Source organism: Salmo salar, chromosome ssa12, assembly GCF_905237065.1.
Source record: "Salmo salar chromosome ssa12, Ssal_v3.1, whole genome shotgun sequence".
Lineage (NCBI taxonomy): Eukaryota > Metazoa > Chordata > Actinopteri > Salmoniformes > Salmonidae > Salmo > Salmo salar.
Genome location: NC_059453.1, coordinates 88,075,117 through 88,092,817, shown reverse-complemented (window position 1 = coordinate 88,092,817; position 17,701 = coordinate 88,075,117). Strand labels below are relative to the sequence as shown.

At 40.9% G+C, this 17,701-nt stretch overlaps 1 protein-coding gene across 4 annotated transcripts in view; it reads left to right on the top strand.

The window, feature by feature from the left end:
• Positions 1-847: 847 nt before the first annotated feature.
• LOC106566018 (immunoglobulin-like and fibronectin type III domain-containing protein 1) overlaps positions 848-17,701 on the top strand; it is a 36,294-nt gene continuing 19,440 nt past the window's right edge. Inside the window, exons 1-15 of one of the 4 annotated variants that reach the window (XM_014133800.2) lie at positions 848-972; positions 3,658-3,750; positions 5,169-5,195; positions 7,037-7,063; positions 7,880-8,002; positions 8,167-8,306; positions 8,536-8,635; positions 8,758-8,784; positions 8,891-8,939; positions 9,157-9,346; positions 9,457-9,570; positions 9,669-9,831; positions 9,966-10,238; positions 10,341-10,922; positions 17,518-17,636. In XM_014133800.2, coding sequence (XP_013989275.1) covers positions 3,711-3,750; positions 5,169-5,195; positions 7,037-7,063; positions 7,880-8,002; positions 8,167-8,306; positions 8,536-8,635; positions 8,758-8,784; positions 8,891-8,939; positions 9,157-9,346; positions 9,457-9,570; positions 9,669-9,831; positions 9,966-10,238; positions 10,341-10,922; positions 17,518-17,636 — 1,974 coding nt within the window. In that variant the 5' untranslated portion in view covers positions 848-972; positions 3,658-3,710. Of the gene's footprint in view, positions 973-3,657; positions 3,751-5,165; positions 5,196-7,036; positions 7,064-7,879; positions 8,003-8,166; positions 8,307-8,535; positions 8,636-8,757; positions 8,785-8,890; positions 8,940-9,156; positions 9,347-9,456; positions 9,571-9,668; positions 9,832-9,965; positions 10,239-10,340; positions 10,923-17,517; positions 17,637-17,701 lie in introns of all 4 variants that reach the window. The other 3 variants (XM_014133798.2, XM_014133802.2, XM_014133803.2) reach the window with 3 other exon arrangements.

Sequence of the window (17,701 nt, the reverse complement as noted above, 5' to 3'; positions counted from 1 at the left end):
GTCTGCCAGATCAGAGGCAGTAGGGATGAGCAGGGATGTTCTCTTGATAAGTGAATGAAGCATTCAAAATGTAACAAGTACTTTTGGGTGTCAGGGAAACTGGAGTAAAAGGTACATTACATTCTTTAGGAATGTAGTGAGAGTAAAAGTAAAAGTAAAAGTTTTAAAAAATATAAAAAGTAAATAACAGATACCCCCAAAAACTACTTAAGTTTTTATTTTTTTACCTTTATTTAACTAGGCAAGTCAGTTAAGAACACATTTTCAATGACGGCCTAGGAACAGTGGGTTAACTGCCGTTAACTGCCGTGTTCAGGGGCAGAAGGACATATTTTTACCTTGTCAGCTCTGGGATTCAATCTAGCAACCTTTCGGTTACTAGTCCAACACTCTAACTACTAGGCTACCTGCCGCTATTACAAAACAGTATTTTAAGTATTTTTACTTAAGTACTTTACAGACTTCGCAGTGAGGTGATGTGTATTACCTGTCATGAACTGACATGGAATGTCCAGATGGAATTTGGCGTGCTTTTATTGTTCTGTTGGAATGTCTAAGCTAGTACAATGATGTCAGCATCCTGTATACCTGGTATATGTTGAGTACCATTTGTACAGCTTTCAACTTGATCCCACAGTGATTGGGGGATAATTGAAGATGTTCACCCACTTGCAGCATTCTCCAAGTTCTTCTCACAATGCCAATTTGAACCATGATCAAATTCAAGGAGCAGTAATGTTTACAACTGCATGGGGTTACAACCCCCCACCCGATCCCATCTCGTCAATATAATTATATTTACTAAATGGCTACCCATGTGACTCCAGATGGGTCTACTGTAAGTACATAGAGCGTTTCTACGTGTTCCACTTTATCACCTAACAAAAGGGGGGAGGCAGTGCCGAAGTATCGGAGACAGCCAAGACAGATCTAAAGGAGAGGAGTCGTGCTTAGAGGACTTACCACTGGGAGGTAAGTAATTTCTAGACTGCTGCTCGGTCTATTTGATCAGGGATGAACCTAGGAGGGCTTCCCACACACTCACCAGGGAAGAGTTTGTGCCATTCACTTAATCCTGTGGCTTGATATTTATTCATTGGCTTAACTCTTAACACTGTAGATCTCAACGGAGAGTTTTACATGAAAGACGAAGTAAACTTAGGTCTGGTGCATTTGAAATGGCATAAATGTAAATACCCACTGGGCACAAACTGGTTGAATCAACGTTGTTTCCATGTCATTTCAACCAAAAGAAGTATATGTGATGACGTTGAATCAACGTGGAGAACTGATTGGATTTGAAAAAAGTCATCAACGTCAGGGAATTTCATATTATTTTCACCCAACTTTTAACCTAAATCCAACAACATTCTTTGTTGACTCAACCAAATGTAAATCAAAACTAGACGTTGAACTGACATGTGCCCAGTGTGTATGGTCTCATATTGTGCGACCCTCTAGATCATGGCTCTCCAAACCTGTTCCTAAAGGGCTACCATCCGTATTCCTAATCTAGCACACCTGATTCTAATAATAACTGGTTGACAAACTGAATCAGGTTAGAAACTACTGAGGCTGGAGGGAAACTCTCTCCAGGAACAGGGTTGGAGAACCCAGCCCTAGATGTTCTACGGGTGTTTTTGAGAGATATGATTGAATGATAATCTTAGCTAAATGGTGTAGGTTTCAGCAATACTGTTCTGGCTTGGTCTGCACCATTTGAATATCAATTCATTTAAAATGTAGAATTGAATAATTGAATAATTGGGTGTGAGTGAAGACTATCTTGCTAGACAAAAAATGTAAACTTTCAAGACTAATGTTTATTAAGATTTGTTTGTAAATCTCTGAAAGTGTGAAGAATATTTTTGATTTGACCTTTATTTAACTAGGAAAGTCAGTTAAGAACAAATTCTTATTTACAATGATGGTCTACCCCGGGCAAACCCTAACCCAGACAACGCTGTGCGCCACCCTATGGGACTCCCAATCAGGGCCAGTTGTGAAACAGCCTGGAAACGAACCAGGTTCTGTAGTGATGCCTCTAGCACTAAGATGCAGTGCCTTAGACCGCTGCGCCACTCGGGAGCCCCAACCAATATTACAACCAATAGAAAACAATGACTTTTTTTCAGGAATATCAGTATTTCTGCTTTTAGATTACTTTTCTTTTTTGTTTAACTTTAAGATTTAATCATTCCCTGAGCTGAAAAGATTGCTAACTGGTCTTATATCATAACATTGGATATAATTGTAACCACAGTTTACAGAATTGTATATAATTATATTGCATGGATAGGACGTACCAATAATACCGCAACTAGAGAATCTGTGGATTGTTAATATCCTTGGACATTTAAAGATCATGTCCTAGGATGATTGAGTTCCTAGGTGCTGTTAGTACTCATTCTTTTGAAAACATACAGTTCTAGGGAACAACATTGGGAATACAATACATGGAAATAAGTCAATGAATGGCACTACACTCTTAGAAATAAAGGTGCTATCTGGAACCTAAAAAGGTTATTCAGGTGTCCCCATAGGATAACTCTTTGAATAACCCTTTTTGGTTGCTGGTTGAACCCTTTTGAGTGCCATGTAGAACTCTTTCCACAGAAGGTTCTACATGGAAGCCAAGAGGGTTCTACCTGGGACCAAAAAGGGTGCTCCTAAGAACCTAAGAAGCCGAAGAACCCTTTTGCAACCCTTTTTTCTAAGAGTGTATAATGGAAAGCATTACTACATTTTTTTATTCTCTTTACTGAAACATTATTTCTTTATTATTCAAGATTCTGTTGCTATGATTGACATTATTACATTCTGATAGACAGTGTGCCTATCGTTTAATGAGGTATGTGACCTATGAGCTTGCCACCCAAGGGACACAAATGGATTGAGTAGGATCCCTTGAAATAGAGAATCCCATAAATGTGTTTACCATTGGTTTAGCGTTACTCCTGACGCAATACATATCAAATCAATCTTAATATAACTTTATTGGTCAGAGTGATCATTTTTGAAGGTCAAATATAATGGGGAACTGAGAGAGCAAAACCACACATTTCCCTAGGCCTTCAGTCCATACTTCAGATAATGTGTATTCTATTTTTGTAAGACTGCTGGACAAGGACTTCACAACCTTAAAATGAAAGACAGTAATATACAATATTTTATCGATTCCCAAAATATTAGCAAAATCAGATTCTTGAGCCCCAAATACTGCTTCAATACCAAATTTGGTATTAGGGTGATTAAACTATTGGCACAGCCATTAGTCTCTCGCGGTAGTTAGACTGAGTCAGTCAGTCGTCCGTCGTCATGTGAAGTTTCATATTCCCCATTTATAGTGCCAGCATCTCTTGGGTGACTGTCAAGGCTGTCTCGAGGTATGCTGATACCTCATGACAACCAAGACAGGACTCGATAAGAGGGATTCAGGTCTGGATGGATATGTGAAACTGAATGACCTCAGAGTAAATAGCATTGAGGGACTGTCTAATGTCTTCCTAATATCCTGAGTATGTTCCTGCAATAATCAAATCTCTAATTAATTTATAAATCAGTTTACAAAACATACCACAGTGGTAAGGTGTTATGAAAAATGTATGAATAATTTTCTGAATTACAAAAGTATAACCTTATACAATGTTCTTTCAGACATAAACAGCTTTCTAACTCTGAATTGGCCTACAACAAGTCCAGATACCAGTATGAAGATACCAGGGGCAACTGCACCCCCACCAGGGCAAGGTAAGTATCATACATAACCCTTGACCTTCTCTACCCTTTCGGCCAAAACATTGGTTACATTTGGTTGATCCAAATCACCCAATATCAAATATGACTTTTAGGTTAAAGGAGTACAGCAACATGGAAATGAAGGTCCTACTGCAGATAGAAATAACTAGACAAGAGAACTAAAAACAAATGAGCCCATAAGACCATCCTCTATCCATCTTCAAGTTCCCCCTGACTTTGTGCAATCTTTCAAGCTAATATGAGTGTGTTATTGCAGGCTAAGCGCTTTAATGAAAGTGCCACAACCATTGGGAAATTAATTTAATGAGAATAAAATGATAAATAAATATATTCTACACTCTGGCCAAGTATATGAAACAGACATCAACTGCTCGTTCCTCTGAGCATCTTGGTCACATCCATCTTTGCATCTGTCAATCTCAAATCTCTTGGACATTATTTCAAGAACAAAACACATCCTTGTATATTTCTGAACCATCTGGTTCCCTGCAAACAAATCTTGTAGACATGTTGGTAGACATCAAACAGAGCACTTTCTCATCTTGTCCAATGGTCCCAAGAAATTCCCTTCAAACAAGCAATATAAAGGTGCAGGAAAAAAACATCATCATCTGGAGAAGCACTATCATCCTTACATTTCATTTTAGAAGACGCTCTCATCCAGAGCGACTTACAGTAGAGTGCATACATTTTTGTGCTGGCCACCGTGGGAATCGAACCCACAACAATCGCCATGCTCTACCAACTGAGCCACACAGGACAAGGTACTTGAAGGAAAAGATGGTAAGACTATCTCCAAACAATGCAACCCTGATTAGGATGACACAAGAGATGGAATGAATGGACACTAGAGATACTCTAAATGAAATCAATCATCTCCGTATCACCCCTCTGGCAATCCATCTTTTATCTACTGGGACCACTGACTCCAGGCAGAAACATTTTATATGGTAGCACTGAAAGATACCTCAAGATGAAGGCAACGTGGTTTGCAGGAACAGTCATTAGTATTGTGCTGTAAAATAAAACATTTTTCTAGGCTTGAACTGGGAAATTGTTTAGGAGATTTTCAGTAATGAATAACTTTTACCCAACCAGCACCCCCTAACACATGTCCTGTATCTGTCTTTTAGCATTTTTTTAAATGCCTGCTTCAATTAATGCTACAATTAAATTACAATTAGAATGAATTCAAGTAGTGCTACCTGTCTCTATTTTTACTGTGTTTGTTATATGTTGTAGCTCTTCTTGTATGTTGTACACATTGCGTAGCCCATTGTGATATATTTTAGTATATGTCTGCCAGTGTGCCTTCTCTGTCATTGTTAAGCCAAAGCTGTGCCAGTTTGTCAGTATCTTAGTTCTATTGTATGTCTCCATTCATGTGCGTCATATGCTTTAACTAGCAGAAGATGACTGGGCGCCCCATGGTGAAGGTAGGAAGGTTAACTTTGGGAAATGCACTGCAACCTAACGATCCATGCCATGTTTACAGTGATCATATTTTAAAGAATCACTCTGATAAAAAAAAAAATCACTTCAGGATGGGGCAGAAAAGAATCAAGTGTGCTGAAGGAAATCGGTGCTCCCATTATTGATGATACCCCATCCTCCTGTAAAGATGAATGTGATTTTATGATTATCAATATAATTGATAATGTAATTGATAATCCTGATTGTTACCGTAATCCCTGTCCTGGGTGGGCTGAACTTTCTGATGTTGCTGTTTTTCAATTGATGATGACACTAAGTAACATCATACGGTAAATCAGTAAGGCCATTCAAACTTGATTACCGGTTTAGCTGATTTCATGTTCATATTAAGTGATGTGTGCGAGCAAATAAAATAAAAAATAAAAAAGTGCACCACCTTGTAAAATTCAACATCTAGCAACTTTATCAATAGATTCTAGCTGCTTTGTCATGGCTAAGGTTTTTAATGGCAGTCACAGTGATTCGGGTATGAGTCCCCCATTCACCATTGGTGTCAAAAGTGGGATAAAATCATTGAAAGCATGTGCCAGCCAGGTCTGAGGCAAACAAAGCTTTTCATAATCTGATAGGAAGTTGTGTATCTCTTTACTAGAAGCTTGAGAACATTATTTTAGCTAGAATTTTGCAATTTTCAGTACAAAATTTCAACTTTATATTTTATTTTTAAGAAATGTGAAGCGGGACAGCTGTTAAACTGATAATTACATTTGTATGGCCTAAGACTAAGTGACAAGAAAACATTCATTTCCAGGGCCAGGGTTCATTTGAAATATTTTAAATAAAGTATATGATTTGAATTACTAATGATACAAATATTTACTTTACTCGTTTGAACAAAATATTCTTCCAATGTTATTCACTCGGGTTAAGTATCAATTTGTTCCCATGTGAAGCAAATAAGCAATACATTTAATTCGAATTACATAAATGTTTCGATTTTCTTTTTGCTGTGGAAATGAAATGTTGACCTCTTGTGGACGGTTGACTAAAATGCACCTTGAAAAGCAGCCAACCAAAGTAATACAGCGCCATGTATAATATTGAAGTGTAAGAGTGTACACATTTAAAATTGGTGTGAAAATATACTGACTTTACAAAAAAGTATAATGGCAATGTCATCCAGAAGCATTCATTGATGGAACAGATGATAAATTATAAATATGACACAAGAGATGGAATGAATGGACACTAAAGATAATCTTAAAGAAATCAATCAAGTATTATGACATTTGATTTCAACCATCTCGATCTCTCCTCTCTGGCAAATCCATGTTTTATCTATTGGGACCAACATTGAGTCGAAATAAAAAATATGGTAGCAATGTGCAGGGCAGGCATAGTCATTTGTATTGTGCTGTAAAATAAATATTTTAAGAGGCTTGAACTGGGAAATTGTTTTGGAGATTTTAGTACTATAAAATGGGTGTATTGAAAACTTTTTACCCAATGAACACCCTCTACCACATGTCCTGTGTCTGTCTTTTAGCAATTTGGAGAAATGCCTGCTTCTACAATGTCCCTTTTTCTACCTTGTTTGTCATAAGTTGTATGCACTGTGTAGCCCACTGAGATATATTTTAGCATATATCTGCCTTCTCTGTCAGTGTTAACAAACTGGGCACACACTGGTTGAACCAACGTTGTTTCCATGTTATTTCAATGGAATGGAATAGACGTTGAATTGACATCTGTGCCCAGTGGGAAGACCAAGCTGTGCCAGTTTGTCAGTATTTTGTTCTGTTGTCTGCCTCCATTCATGTGCGGCATATGCTTTTACTAGCAGAAGATGACTGGGTGCCCCAGGGTCAAGGTAGGAAGGTTGACATTGGGAAACTGCTGAAATGCACTTCAACTCAATGCATGCCATGTTTACAGTGATCATATTTTAAAAGAATCACTCTGGTTAAAAAATCACTTCAAGATGGTGGAGAACAAAATTGGTGCACACATAATTAATGCTCCATTCACGATCCCCCCATCCGCCAGTGAAGATTTATGTTATTTGATGATTATCCTGATTGTTACTGAAAACCCAGTCCTGGAGGGCTGAACTTTCTGATGTTGTTGTTTTTCAAACGATTAAACAAATTAACATTAAAGACATCCGAATGTTAATTAGTAAGTGACGATACAATGTTCCTTTCCAGGACCAAGTTTCATGTAAAATATTGAAAATAAAGGATATTATTTGAATTAGCTACTAATGATCTAAAGATTTACTGACGTTTTTTTAAACAAAATATTTTTCCAATATTATTCACTGGGGTTATGTATTATATTTGTTTCCATGCAAAGCAATACAATTATTTAGAATAACTTCAATCTTTCCATTTCACTCTTTACTTTTTGCTGCGGAAATCAAATATTGACCACTTGTGGCGGAATGACTAAAATGCACCTTCAAACGCAGCCAACCAAAGTAATACAGCCCCATGTATAATATTGATGTGTAAGAGAGTACTTTTTTTTAAACTGGTGTGATAATATACTGACCTACACAAAACATTCATGATGTTTTGTAATATTTCTCTAATTCAGGAGATGTTTCTTATATGTTGGTTGCTGTTTGGTCTTGTTTCTTCACAACAACTTCGAGCTGAGAGTATTTGTTTTCGGACTTCAACAGTGGCTATTAAAAGAAGATCCAGAGTCCCTGGAGTTATGATAACACAGTTTGTGGAGGAAGTACCAGAGGGCATGTCCACCCCCGACTTCACCCGCAAGCCCATCGCTTTGACAATCCAAGAGGGTAGGGTCTCTTGTTATTGTATAAACTGACGTGCACAAACTTGATTTCTGGGCTGTAAGAACACTTTGTTTCTAGCAGAGTACATTAACATTTGGTGACTTTCATGTATAGAATTAAATAGAGCATTAATGTTCATAGTGCAATACACATATCTATGCTTTCAGGTAAATTAGCCTTTTTCAAAAGTATGGTAAGCGGAGTGCCTAAACCAAACATCACCTGGGCCAGGAACAAAGGCCCGCTGGAGGATCCAGTGAAGTATATCAGTAGATATGATGAGATTATGGAAGAATACTTTCTTGAGGTAAGTAGGAGAAGCAAGCTAATGGCACGCACAACCAATATCAACCCTTTAAATTGTCATTATCTAATAATTATTCCACTGATAAAACAAGTGATATTGCAAGGATGCCAATGCAGGAGAAAGCCTTGCCATTACATTTCTCTCTAAAAGCACTAGACCTACAGTATGTCTGGTGTGGTATCGATCGAGTGTAGGGTTAAATCTCACTGCAATGTTGTCATTTCATCAGATGCCCAATGTAACAGCAGAACAAGCTGACACCTACAAATGTTTTGCCGCCAATGAATATGGAAGAGCAGTTTGCACTGCCACCTTGAATGTTATTGAGGGTGAGAAATGAATTGATTTATGTCATTAGGATGATTCATTGAAATGGCACTGTGTTCACTTGCTAGAACACATTTTCTATTAGCAATACTCATCAGAAAAATTTATTGTTTTCTATTTTCAGTTGGATTCAAGAAGAAAGCGACAACAGGTGTGAAAATTATTGTATATCCTAATATTACACAATTCCTTAGTGCATGAAGATTCAAGAACACCTATTTATCCGGATAGTTATTTTAATTCTTAATCTCTTCTAGGTCCAAAAAGAGCGGCACCAGAGGATTTCAGAAAAATGCTTAAGAGGAAGTAAATGACTGTTTCAAGTACAAATATCTGAAACAATTACTTCATGTCCCGTTTTGGGAACATACATGTCCATTTTTGGAAACCATTAATTCATTTTCAGAACATTTTTTGGACTATACTTCAGACAGACATATCAAGGACAGTGTTTTGACAAATAGATAAGGATGGCCAACCACTAGTTTCTCCAGAGTTTTAACTCTTCCTATTCCCATTAAAGGGTTGTACGAACTAAACCACAACTAAAGAAGAACGAGGGAGAGATTGATCCAAAGTTCTGGGAGGTGATGCTGAGCTCACCTAAGAAGGACTATGATAAGGTCTGTATGGAGTATGGAGTCACTGACTTCCGCTGGATGCTGAAGCAGCTGAACCTAAAGAAGAAAGAGAGAGAGGAGGAACAGGCAAAGGTATCAGCGATGATGCAATAAGGCAAACAATTTACAGATTACTATACCTTGTGGGTAATAATTTACCATCCTGCTTTAGTCTCTCCTGATCCTCTCTTTCAATTTTATAGTTCGTTGAAAAACTTCAAAATCTGAAACACATTGAGGTGAAAACAGATGGCTCAGCAGAGTTTGAACTGGACATGGAACTAAAGAATCCCAACAGTCAGGTTTTCCTATTCAAGGTACGTCCTCCCTCCCACCATGGAAGCCAGTGATAAGCTAATTGATTGACAAAATATGTTATGAAGTGCATAATGTGTTTGACTTTTCTGCCCAAAAGGATGGGGTCATGGTTCCCTATTCTGACGACGGCAGCGGGAAGCACAACCTAAACAAAATTGGCAAAAAGTATATCTTTAGCATCAACGACCTGATGCCAGACGACGCTGGGTTGTACCAGGTGGACGTTGAGGATGCCAATTGTTTCTCAACTGATTTTAAGAGTAAGAATGCGTCTTCTCCTACCTTTCTGTATGACCAATTTAGCAACTGTAACACAGTATATCATTTGATTATTCTTGAGGAATGTTTGTGAGAAATGTTTCCCACCAATATCGTACTGTCTTTCCCTCTACAGTTATACCAGTGATGTTTGTTGTCAAGATTCAGGAGGTGAAGGCTAAGGAGAGAGAGGATGCCGTGTTTGAGTGTGTCTTGTCCCACCCCTTCCCAAAGATTGTGTGGATTGGAAAGAACATCCCTCTCGAACAAGGGGACAAGTTTGACATCACTGTGTCAGAAGACCACCTCATTCACAGCTTAAAGGTGAAAGATTGTGCCCAAGTTGACAAAGGAGTCTACACTGCCATGGCTGGCATTGCCTCCTGCAACGCTTGGCTTATTGTGGAAGGTGGGACAACTGTGATACAATATTTTATAAGCAAAAACTAACATAAACATGAAGCCTATTACTTGAACTTAAACCCCTCTTTCCATGTCCCTCTTAACTCAGCCGATAATGACCCAAACATGCGTGGGAAAAAAACGTCCCGTAAAACCACCACGGCTGGTGGTGGAGGAGAGGACCTGGCTAAGATAGCTGCAGAGCAGTCAGCTAAGCTGCAGAAGGAAAAGGATGACCTGTATGCAGCAAGACGAGCCCAAGCAGAGAAGGACGCTGCGGATGCAGCCAGACGAGCCCAAGCAGAGAAGGACCCTGCGGATGCAGCCAGACGGGCCCAAGCAGAGAAGGACGCTGCGGATGCAGCCAGACGGGCCCAAGCAGAGAAGGACGCTGCGGATGCAGCCAGACGGGCCCAAGCAGAGAAGGACGCTGCGGATGCAGCCAGACGGGCCCAAGCAGAGAAGGATGCTGCGGATGCAGCCAGACGGGCCCAAGCAGAGATGGACCCTGCGGATGCAGCCAGATGGGCCCAAGCAGAGAAGGACGCTGCGGATGCAGCCAGACGGGCCCAAGCAGAGAAGGACGCTGCGGATGCAGCCAGACGGGCCCAAGCAGAGAAGGACGCTGCGGATGCAGCAGGAGCTGGAGCAGGTGCTGGAGAGGGGGATGGAGAAGGACATGGAGTTAAAGGTAAATGGTTCAACAACTTTTTCTATCCCAGTACATTAGGATACTCAATGTTGCCTACATTTAAGGACATTGTGTAGGCAGTAGTGTTTTGTTGCTCTTGTTGTGTTGCTGCTAACGTAAATGTGGTAAGCAGACTAACTTGATGACGCTTCTCAACTTTTGAGTTGCTGCCAAAGATAAATAAGGAGATAAGATGAATGATATGTGCATTGGTTAAGATAATCAACTTGGAAAAGGAGTCGAGGCCTGGAGTGCGGTGAAATACCAGACTGACCGATTCTCTGGATGTGACGTGGTAAGAGAAGACAGAGGTTGACTATTGCATGTTGGATAAGGCCAGTAATCAAAGACATTTAGAATAAAATGGCTGTGATATTTTGTATGATATATAATCACAGATTGTAGATTAATCATCAAGAAAAAAAATATTAACCACTGACTGCGGACTAGAGCAAAAATGTATGTACATTTGGTACGAATATGTAACATTAAATTAAAAAGTTATTTTAATTTTTATCTCAAATTATTAGTGGGAAAATTGATGTCCAATGGTCTTTGCTGGGGTTATCATCAGCAACTTTTCGTTGCTTTTTTGATAATTTGCTAACCTTTTTTACACATGGTTCTGTATATACAAATGTGTGTAACTACATCTGAATGTAGAAGATTAAACTGTTTCCAGAAACTTTTGATCAAGTTTAACCCCAAAAGGTGCTGGTTTCTTTCATTTCAGTCTGATGTTTAAACCTGATGGCAGCTGTGGTTTAAATGTTAAGCTGACACAATACTGCCTGAGGGAATCCCAGCAAAAAGTAGGGAGTTTGTTGGATGTTAAATTCTGACTTTAATTTACTGTAATTTTTATATGGTAGCTTAATTTGTACTTGACAAATATGTTGACCTTAGATTCATTATTTTTATCAAAGCTTTGTTGTGGGACTGTTTATTGAAGATTGACTTCAGCCTTCGATTTATAAGCAAATACTTTTTTTGCTGTGTAGACTTTATTAGCAGGCTTCGTCAGCATCAGACCAGGACTTGCAGTACTTCCTAGATAGCACTAGAGCAAGACATATACCAGTTAGCTGATAAGTACTGGTGGGTTGTCACACTCATCATATCAAGGGCCCCGTTCAGTTGCCAAACTTTGTTAAACCTTGCACATAGAAATTCCATGAATAGAGCCTATGTGATTCCTTATTTCTACATGTCGGAGAGACATGTTTGTTCTACAGCCTATTTCTATCTGAACGTTCCAAAACGTTGCATCCTGCTGAACATGCCCCAGAGGTGCATTGACTACCTTTATCCAAACAAAGTCCATAAATGTATATTGTCAATAACCTTTTTTTTTTACTAAAAGCAAAAAATTGGCTTATGTTTTTTTCACTTCAAATAGTATATTTAAGCAATAAGGCCCGAGGAGGTGTGGTATATGGCTAATACAGTATACCACGGCTAAGGGTTGTTCTTACGCACGACGCAACACGGAGTGCCTGGACACAGCCCTTAGTTGTGGTATATTGGCCATATATCACAAACCCTTGAGGTGCCTTATTGCTACTATAAACTGGTTACCAATCTAATTAGAGCAGTAAAAATAAATGTTTTGTTATACCAATGGTATACAGTCTGATATAACATGGCTTTCAGCCAATCAGCATCCAGGGCTCGAACCACCTAGTTTATAATCCTTTATAAGACACGGTAAACATAACTCAATAACTTGTTCATCTGTATTATTGTGTCAATGTGGTACAACCAACCATACAAACCAAAACTGCCAGTTTGTGCACTGCCTAACCAATCCATATGTCTAGTTCATATCATTATTTTGTCAGTTGTCATATTTAACCTTGCTTATTTTGTTTAATTTCTATCGAATATCTACACTACATGACCAAAAGAGTGTAGACACCTCCTCATCGAACATCTCATTCCAAAATCATGGGCATTAATATGGAGTTGGGCCCTCCTCGGCTGCTATAACAGCCTCAACTCTTCTGTGAAGGCTTTCCACTAGATGTTGGAACATTGCTGCGGGGACTTGCGTCCATTCAGCCACAAGAGCATTAGTGAGGTCGGGCACTGATGCTGGGTGAGTAGGCCTGGCTCGCAGTCGGTGTTCCAATTAATCCCAAAGGTGTTGGGGTTGAGGTCAGGGTTCTTTGCAGGCCAGTCAAGTTCTTTCACACGGATCTCGACAAACCATTTATGTATGGACCTCGCTTTAGGTGCCGGGGCATTGTAATGCTGAAACAGGAAAGGGCCTTCCCCAAACTGTTGCCATAAAGTTGGAAGCACAAAATTGTCTACCAAACTTTACAGTTGGCACTATGCATTGGGGCAGGTAGTATTCTCCTGGCATCCGCCAAACCCAGATTTGTCCGTTGCACTGCCAGATGGTGAAGCATGATTCATCACTCCAAAGAGTGCGTTTCCACTGAGTCCAGTGGAAGCTTTACACCTTTCCAGCCAACGCTTGACATAGGACATGGTGATCGTAGGCTTGTGTGTGGCTGCTCGGCCATGGAAACCCCTTTCATGAAGCTCCTGACAAACAGTTATTGTGCTGACGTTGCTTCCAGAGGCAGTTTGGAACTCGGAAATAAGTGTTGCAACCAAGGACAGACGATTTTTACGCGCTACGCACTTCAGCACTCGGCAGTCCCGCTCAGTGAGCTTGTGTGGCTTACCACTTCGTGGCTGAGCCATTGTTGCTCCAAGACGTTTCCACTTCACAATAAGAGCGCTTACAGTTAACCGGGGCTGCTCTAGCAGGGCAGAAATTTGATGAACTGACATGTTGGAAATGTGGCATCCTATGACGATGCCACGGGGAAAGTCACTGAGCTCTTCAGTAAGGTCAGTCTACTGCCAATGTTTGTCTACAGAGATTGCATGGCTGTGTGCTCAATTTTATACACCTGTCAGCAAAGGGTGTGGCTGAAATAGCTTTTGTGTGTATTTATAGTGTATTTATAAAAATGCAAATTTACAGATGAGATCATGAGGAAAAATGTGATGCATTACTTGTCTAGATTATCCTGACTACGGTATGATGTAAACTCGTCCTCTCACTGTCAACTGCATTTATTTTCAGCAAACTTAACATGTGTAAATATTTGTATGAACATAACAAGATTCAACAACTGATACATAAACTGAACAAGTTCCACAGACATGTGACTAACAGAAATTGAAGAATATGTCCCTGAACAAAGGGGGAGGGAGGGTCAAAATCAAAAGTAACAGTCAGTATCTGGTGTGGCCACCAGCTGCATTAGGGGGCAGTATTCAGAAGTTCGGATGACTGACTTGTCCAAAGTAAACTGCCTGTTACTCAGGCCCAGAAGCTAGGATATGCATACAATTGGTAGCATTGAATACACTCTGAAGTTTCTAAAACTGTTAAAATAATGTTTGTGAGTATAACAGAACTGACATGGCAGGATAGAACCATTTCCATCCGGAAAAGTTTTTTTTTAAGTCACAGGCCATTTCAATGCTAGTCTCTGGGACATTCAAAGGAATTTCTCCCAGATTGCAGTTCCTATGGCTTCCACTAGATGTCAACAGTCTTTAGAAAGGGTTTCAGCAAGTAGTGGTAGTTTTTCAAGGTGTCCCTCATTAGGACTCTAGTCTTTTGAATGAGGGCGTTATTTATCTCCGGTATTGAACATACTACCTTCCGTCTTAAACTGTATTGTTTATTTACATATTAGGATACCTGAGGATTGATTAGAAACGTTATTTGACTTGTTTGGATGAAGTTAACCGGTAACTTCTGGGATTCCTTTGTCTGCATGTTGAACGAGTGGAACGGTGGATTACTGAATCAAACATGCCAACTAAACAGACTTTTCTGGGAGATAAAGAAGGACTTTATTGAACAAAATTACCATTTGTTGTGTAGCTGGGACCCTTGGGATTGCAAACAGAGGAAGATCTTCAAAGGTAGGTGATTTATTTTATCGCTATTTCTGATTTTTGTGATGCCTCTGCTGGTTTGAATTTTTTTTTTAATGCTGGTGAGTGCGGGTCGCTGTCCTCAGATAATCGCATGGTATGCTTTCGCCATGAAGCCTTTTTGAAATCTGACAAAGCGGTTGGATTAACAAGAAGTTAAGCTTTTAAACGATGTAAGACACTTGTATTTTCATGAATGTTTAATATTACGATTTTTGTATTTTGAATTTCGCGGTCTGCAATTTCACGCTAGCGTCCCACCTAGCCCAAAGAGGTTTTAAGTACTGCAGTGCATCTCCTCCTCATGGACTGCACCGGATTTGCCAGTTCTTTCTGTGAGATGTTACCCCACTCTTCCACCAAGGCACCTGCAAATTCCCGGACATTTCTGGGGGGAATGGCCCTTGCCCTAGCCCTCACCCTCTGAACCAACAGGTCCCAGATGTGCTCAATGGGATTGAGATCCGGGCTCTTCGCTGGCCATGGCAGAACACTGACATTCCTGTCTTGCAAGAAATCATGCACAGAACGAGCAGTATGGCTGGTGGCATTGTCATGCTGGAGGGTCATGTCAGGATGAGCCTGCAGGGAGGGTACCACATGAGGGAGGAGGATGTCTTCCCAGTAACGCACAGCATTGAGATTGCCTGCAAAGACAACAAGCTCAGTCCGATGATGCTGTGACACACCGCCCCAGACCATGATGTACCCTCCACCTCCAAATCGATCCCGCTCCAGAGTACAGGCCTCGGTGTAACGCTCATTCCTTCAACGATAAACGCGAATCCGACCATCACCCCTGGTGAGACAAAACCACGACTCGTCAGTGAAGAGCACTTTTTGACAGTCCTGTCTGGTCCAGTGATGATGGGTTTGCGCCCACAGGCGACGTTGTTGCCGGTGATGTCTGGTGAGGACCTGACTTACAACAGGCCTACAAGCCCTCAGTCCAGCCTCTCTTAGCCTATTGCGGACAGTCTGAGCACTGATGGAGGGACTGTGCGTTCCTGGTGTAACTCAGGCATTTGCTGTTGCCATCCTGTATCTGTCCCGCAGGTGTGATGTTCGGATGTACCGATCGTGTGCAGGTGTTGTTAAACGTGGTCTGCCACTGCGAGGATGATCAGCTGTCCGTCCTGTCTCCCTGTAGCTCTGTCTTTATGATGCTGGTGAGCAGGGACCCTGGGCATCTTTCTTTTGGTGTTTTTCAAAGCTGATAGTATCTTAACGACCGTTTCAACAGGTGTTCATTAATTGTTTATGGTTCATTGAACAAGCATGGGAAACAGTGTTTAAACCCTTTACAAAGAAGATCTGTGAAGTTATTTGGATTTTTACGAATTTTCTTTGAAAGACAGGGTCCTGAAAAAGGGACATTTATTTTTTTGCTGAGTTTACTTACCTAATGTTACATCATAAGCTAAGGACCCTGGGACTAAACACCTCCCTCTGCAACTGGATCCTGGACTTCCTGACGGGCCGCCCCCAGGTGGTAAGGGTAGGTAACAACACATCCTCCACACTGATCCTCAACACAAGGGCCCCTCAGGGGTGGGTGCTCAGCCCCCTCCTCTACTCCCTGTTCACTCATGACTGCATGGCCAGGTACGACTCCAACACCATCATTACATTTGCCGATGACACAACAGTGGTAGGCCTGATCACTGACAACAACAAGACAGCCTATAGAGAGGAGGTTAGAGACCTGGTTGTGTGGTGCCAGGACAACAACCTCTCCCTCAACGTGATCAAGACAAAGGAGATGATTGTGGACAACAAGAAAAAGAGGACCGAGCACATCCCCATTCTCAACGACGGGGCTGCAGTGGAGCAGGTTGAGAGCTTCAAGTTCCTAGGTGTCCACATCACCAACATACTAACATGGTCCAAGCACACCATGACAGTCGTGAAGTGGGCACAACAAAACCTATTCCCCATCAGGAGACTGAAAAAATGTGGCATGGGTCCTCAGATCTTCAAAAGGTTCCACAGCTGCACTATCGAGAGCATCCTGACTGGTTTCATCACTGCCTGGTATGGCAACTGCTCGGCCTCCGACCACAAGGCACTACAGAGGGTAGTGCGAATGGCCCAGTACATCACTGGGGCCAAGCTTCCTGCCATCCAGGACCTCCATACCAGGCGGTGTCAGAGGGAGGCCCTAAAAATTGTCAAAGACTCCAGCCACCCTAGTCATAGACTGTTCTCTCTGCTACCACACGGCAAACGGTACCGGAGCGCCATGTCTAGGTCCAGGAGGTTTCTAAACAGCTTCTACCCCCAAACCATAAGACTCCTGAACATCTAGTCAAATGGCTATCCAGACTACTCCCCCCCCTCCACACCTCTGCCGCTCTCTGTTTTCATCTATGCATGGTCACTTTAATTAACTACCTACATGTACATACTACTTCAACTAACCGGTGCCCCCGCACATTGACTCTGTACCGGCACCCCCTTGTATATATTGTTAATTTTTACTACTGCTCTTTAATTATCTCTTATTCTTAGCTGTATTTTTTTAAACTGCACTGTCGGTTAGGGGCTCGTAAGTAAGTATTTCACTGTAAGGTCTACCTACACCTGTTGTATTTGGTGCATGTGACTTTGATTTGATTTGATACAGGTGTTCAATTCCTTAATGGACTGGCTGATATTAATGGCAGCCTTGGGGAAACAGCAGAGCTGTCCTGCAAACTGAGCCGTGAGAACTGTGAGGGAGTCTGGCTTAAAGACGGGCAACTAGTGAGTGCAGTATTCTTCAATCACAGAAATAGAGTGTTCTTCAACCTTGTTCCAGGAGACACACA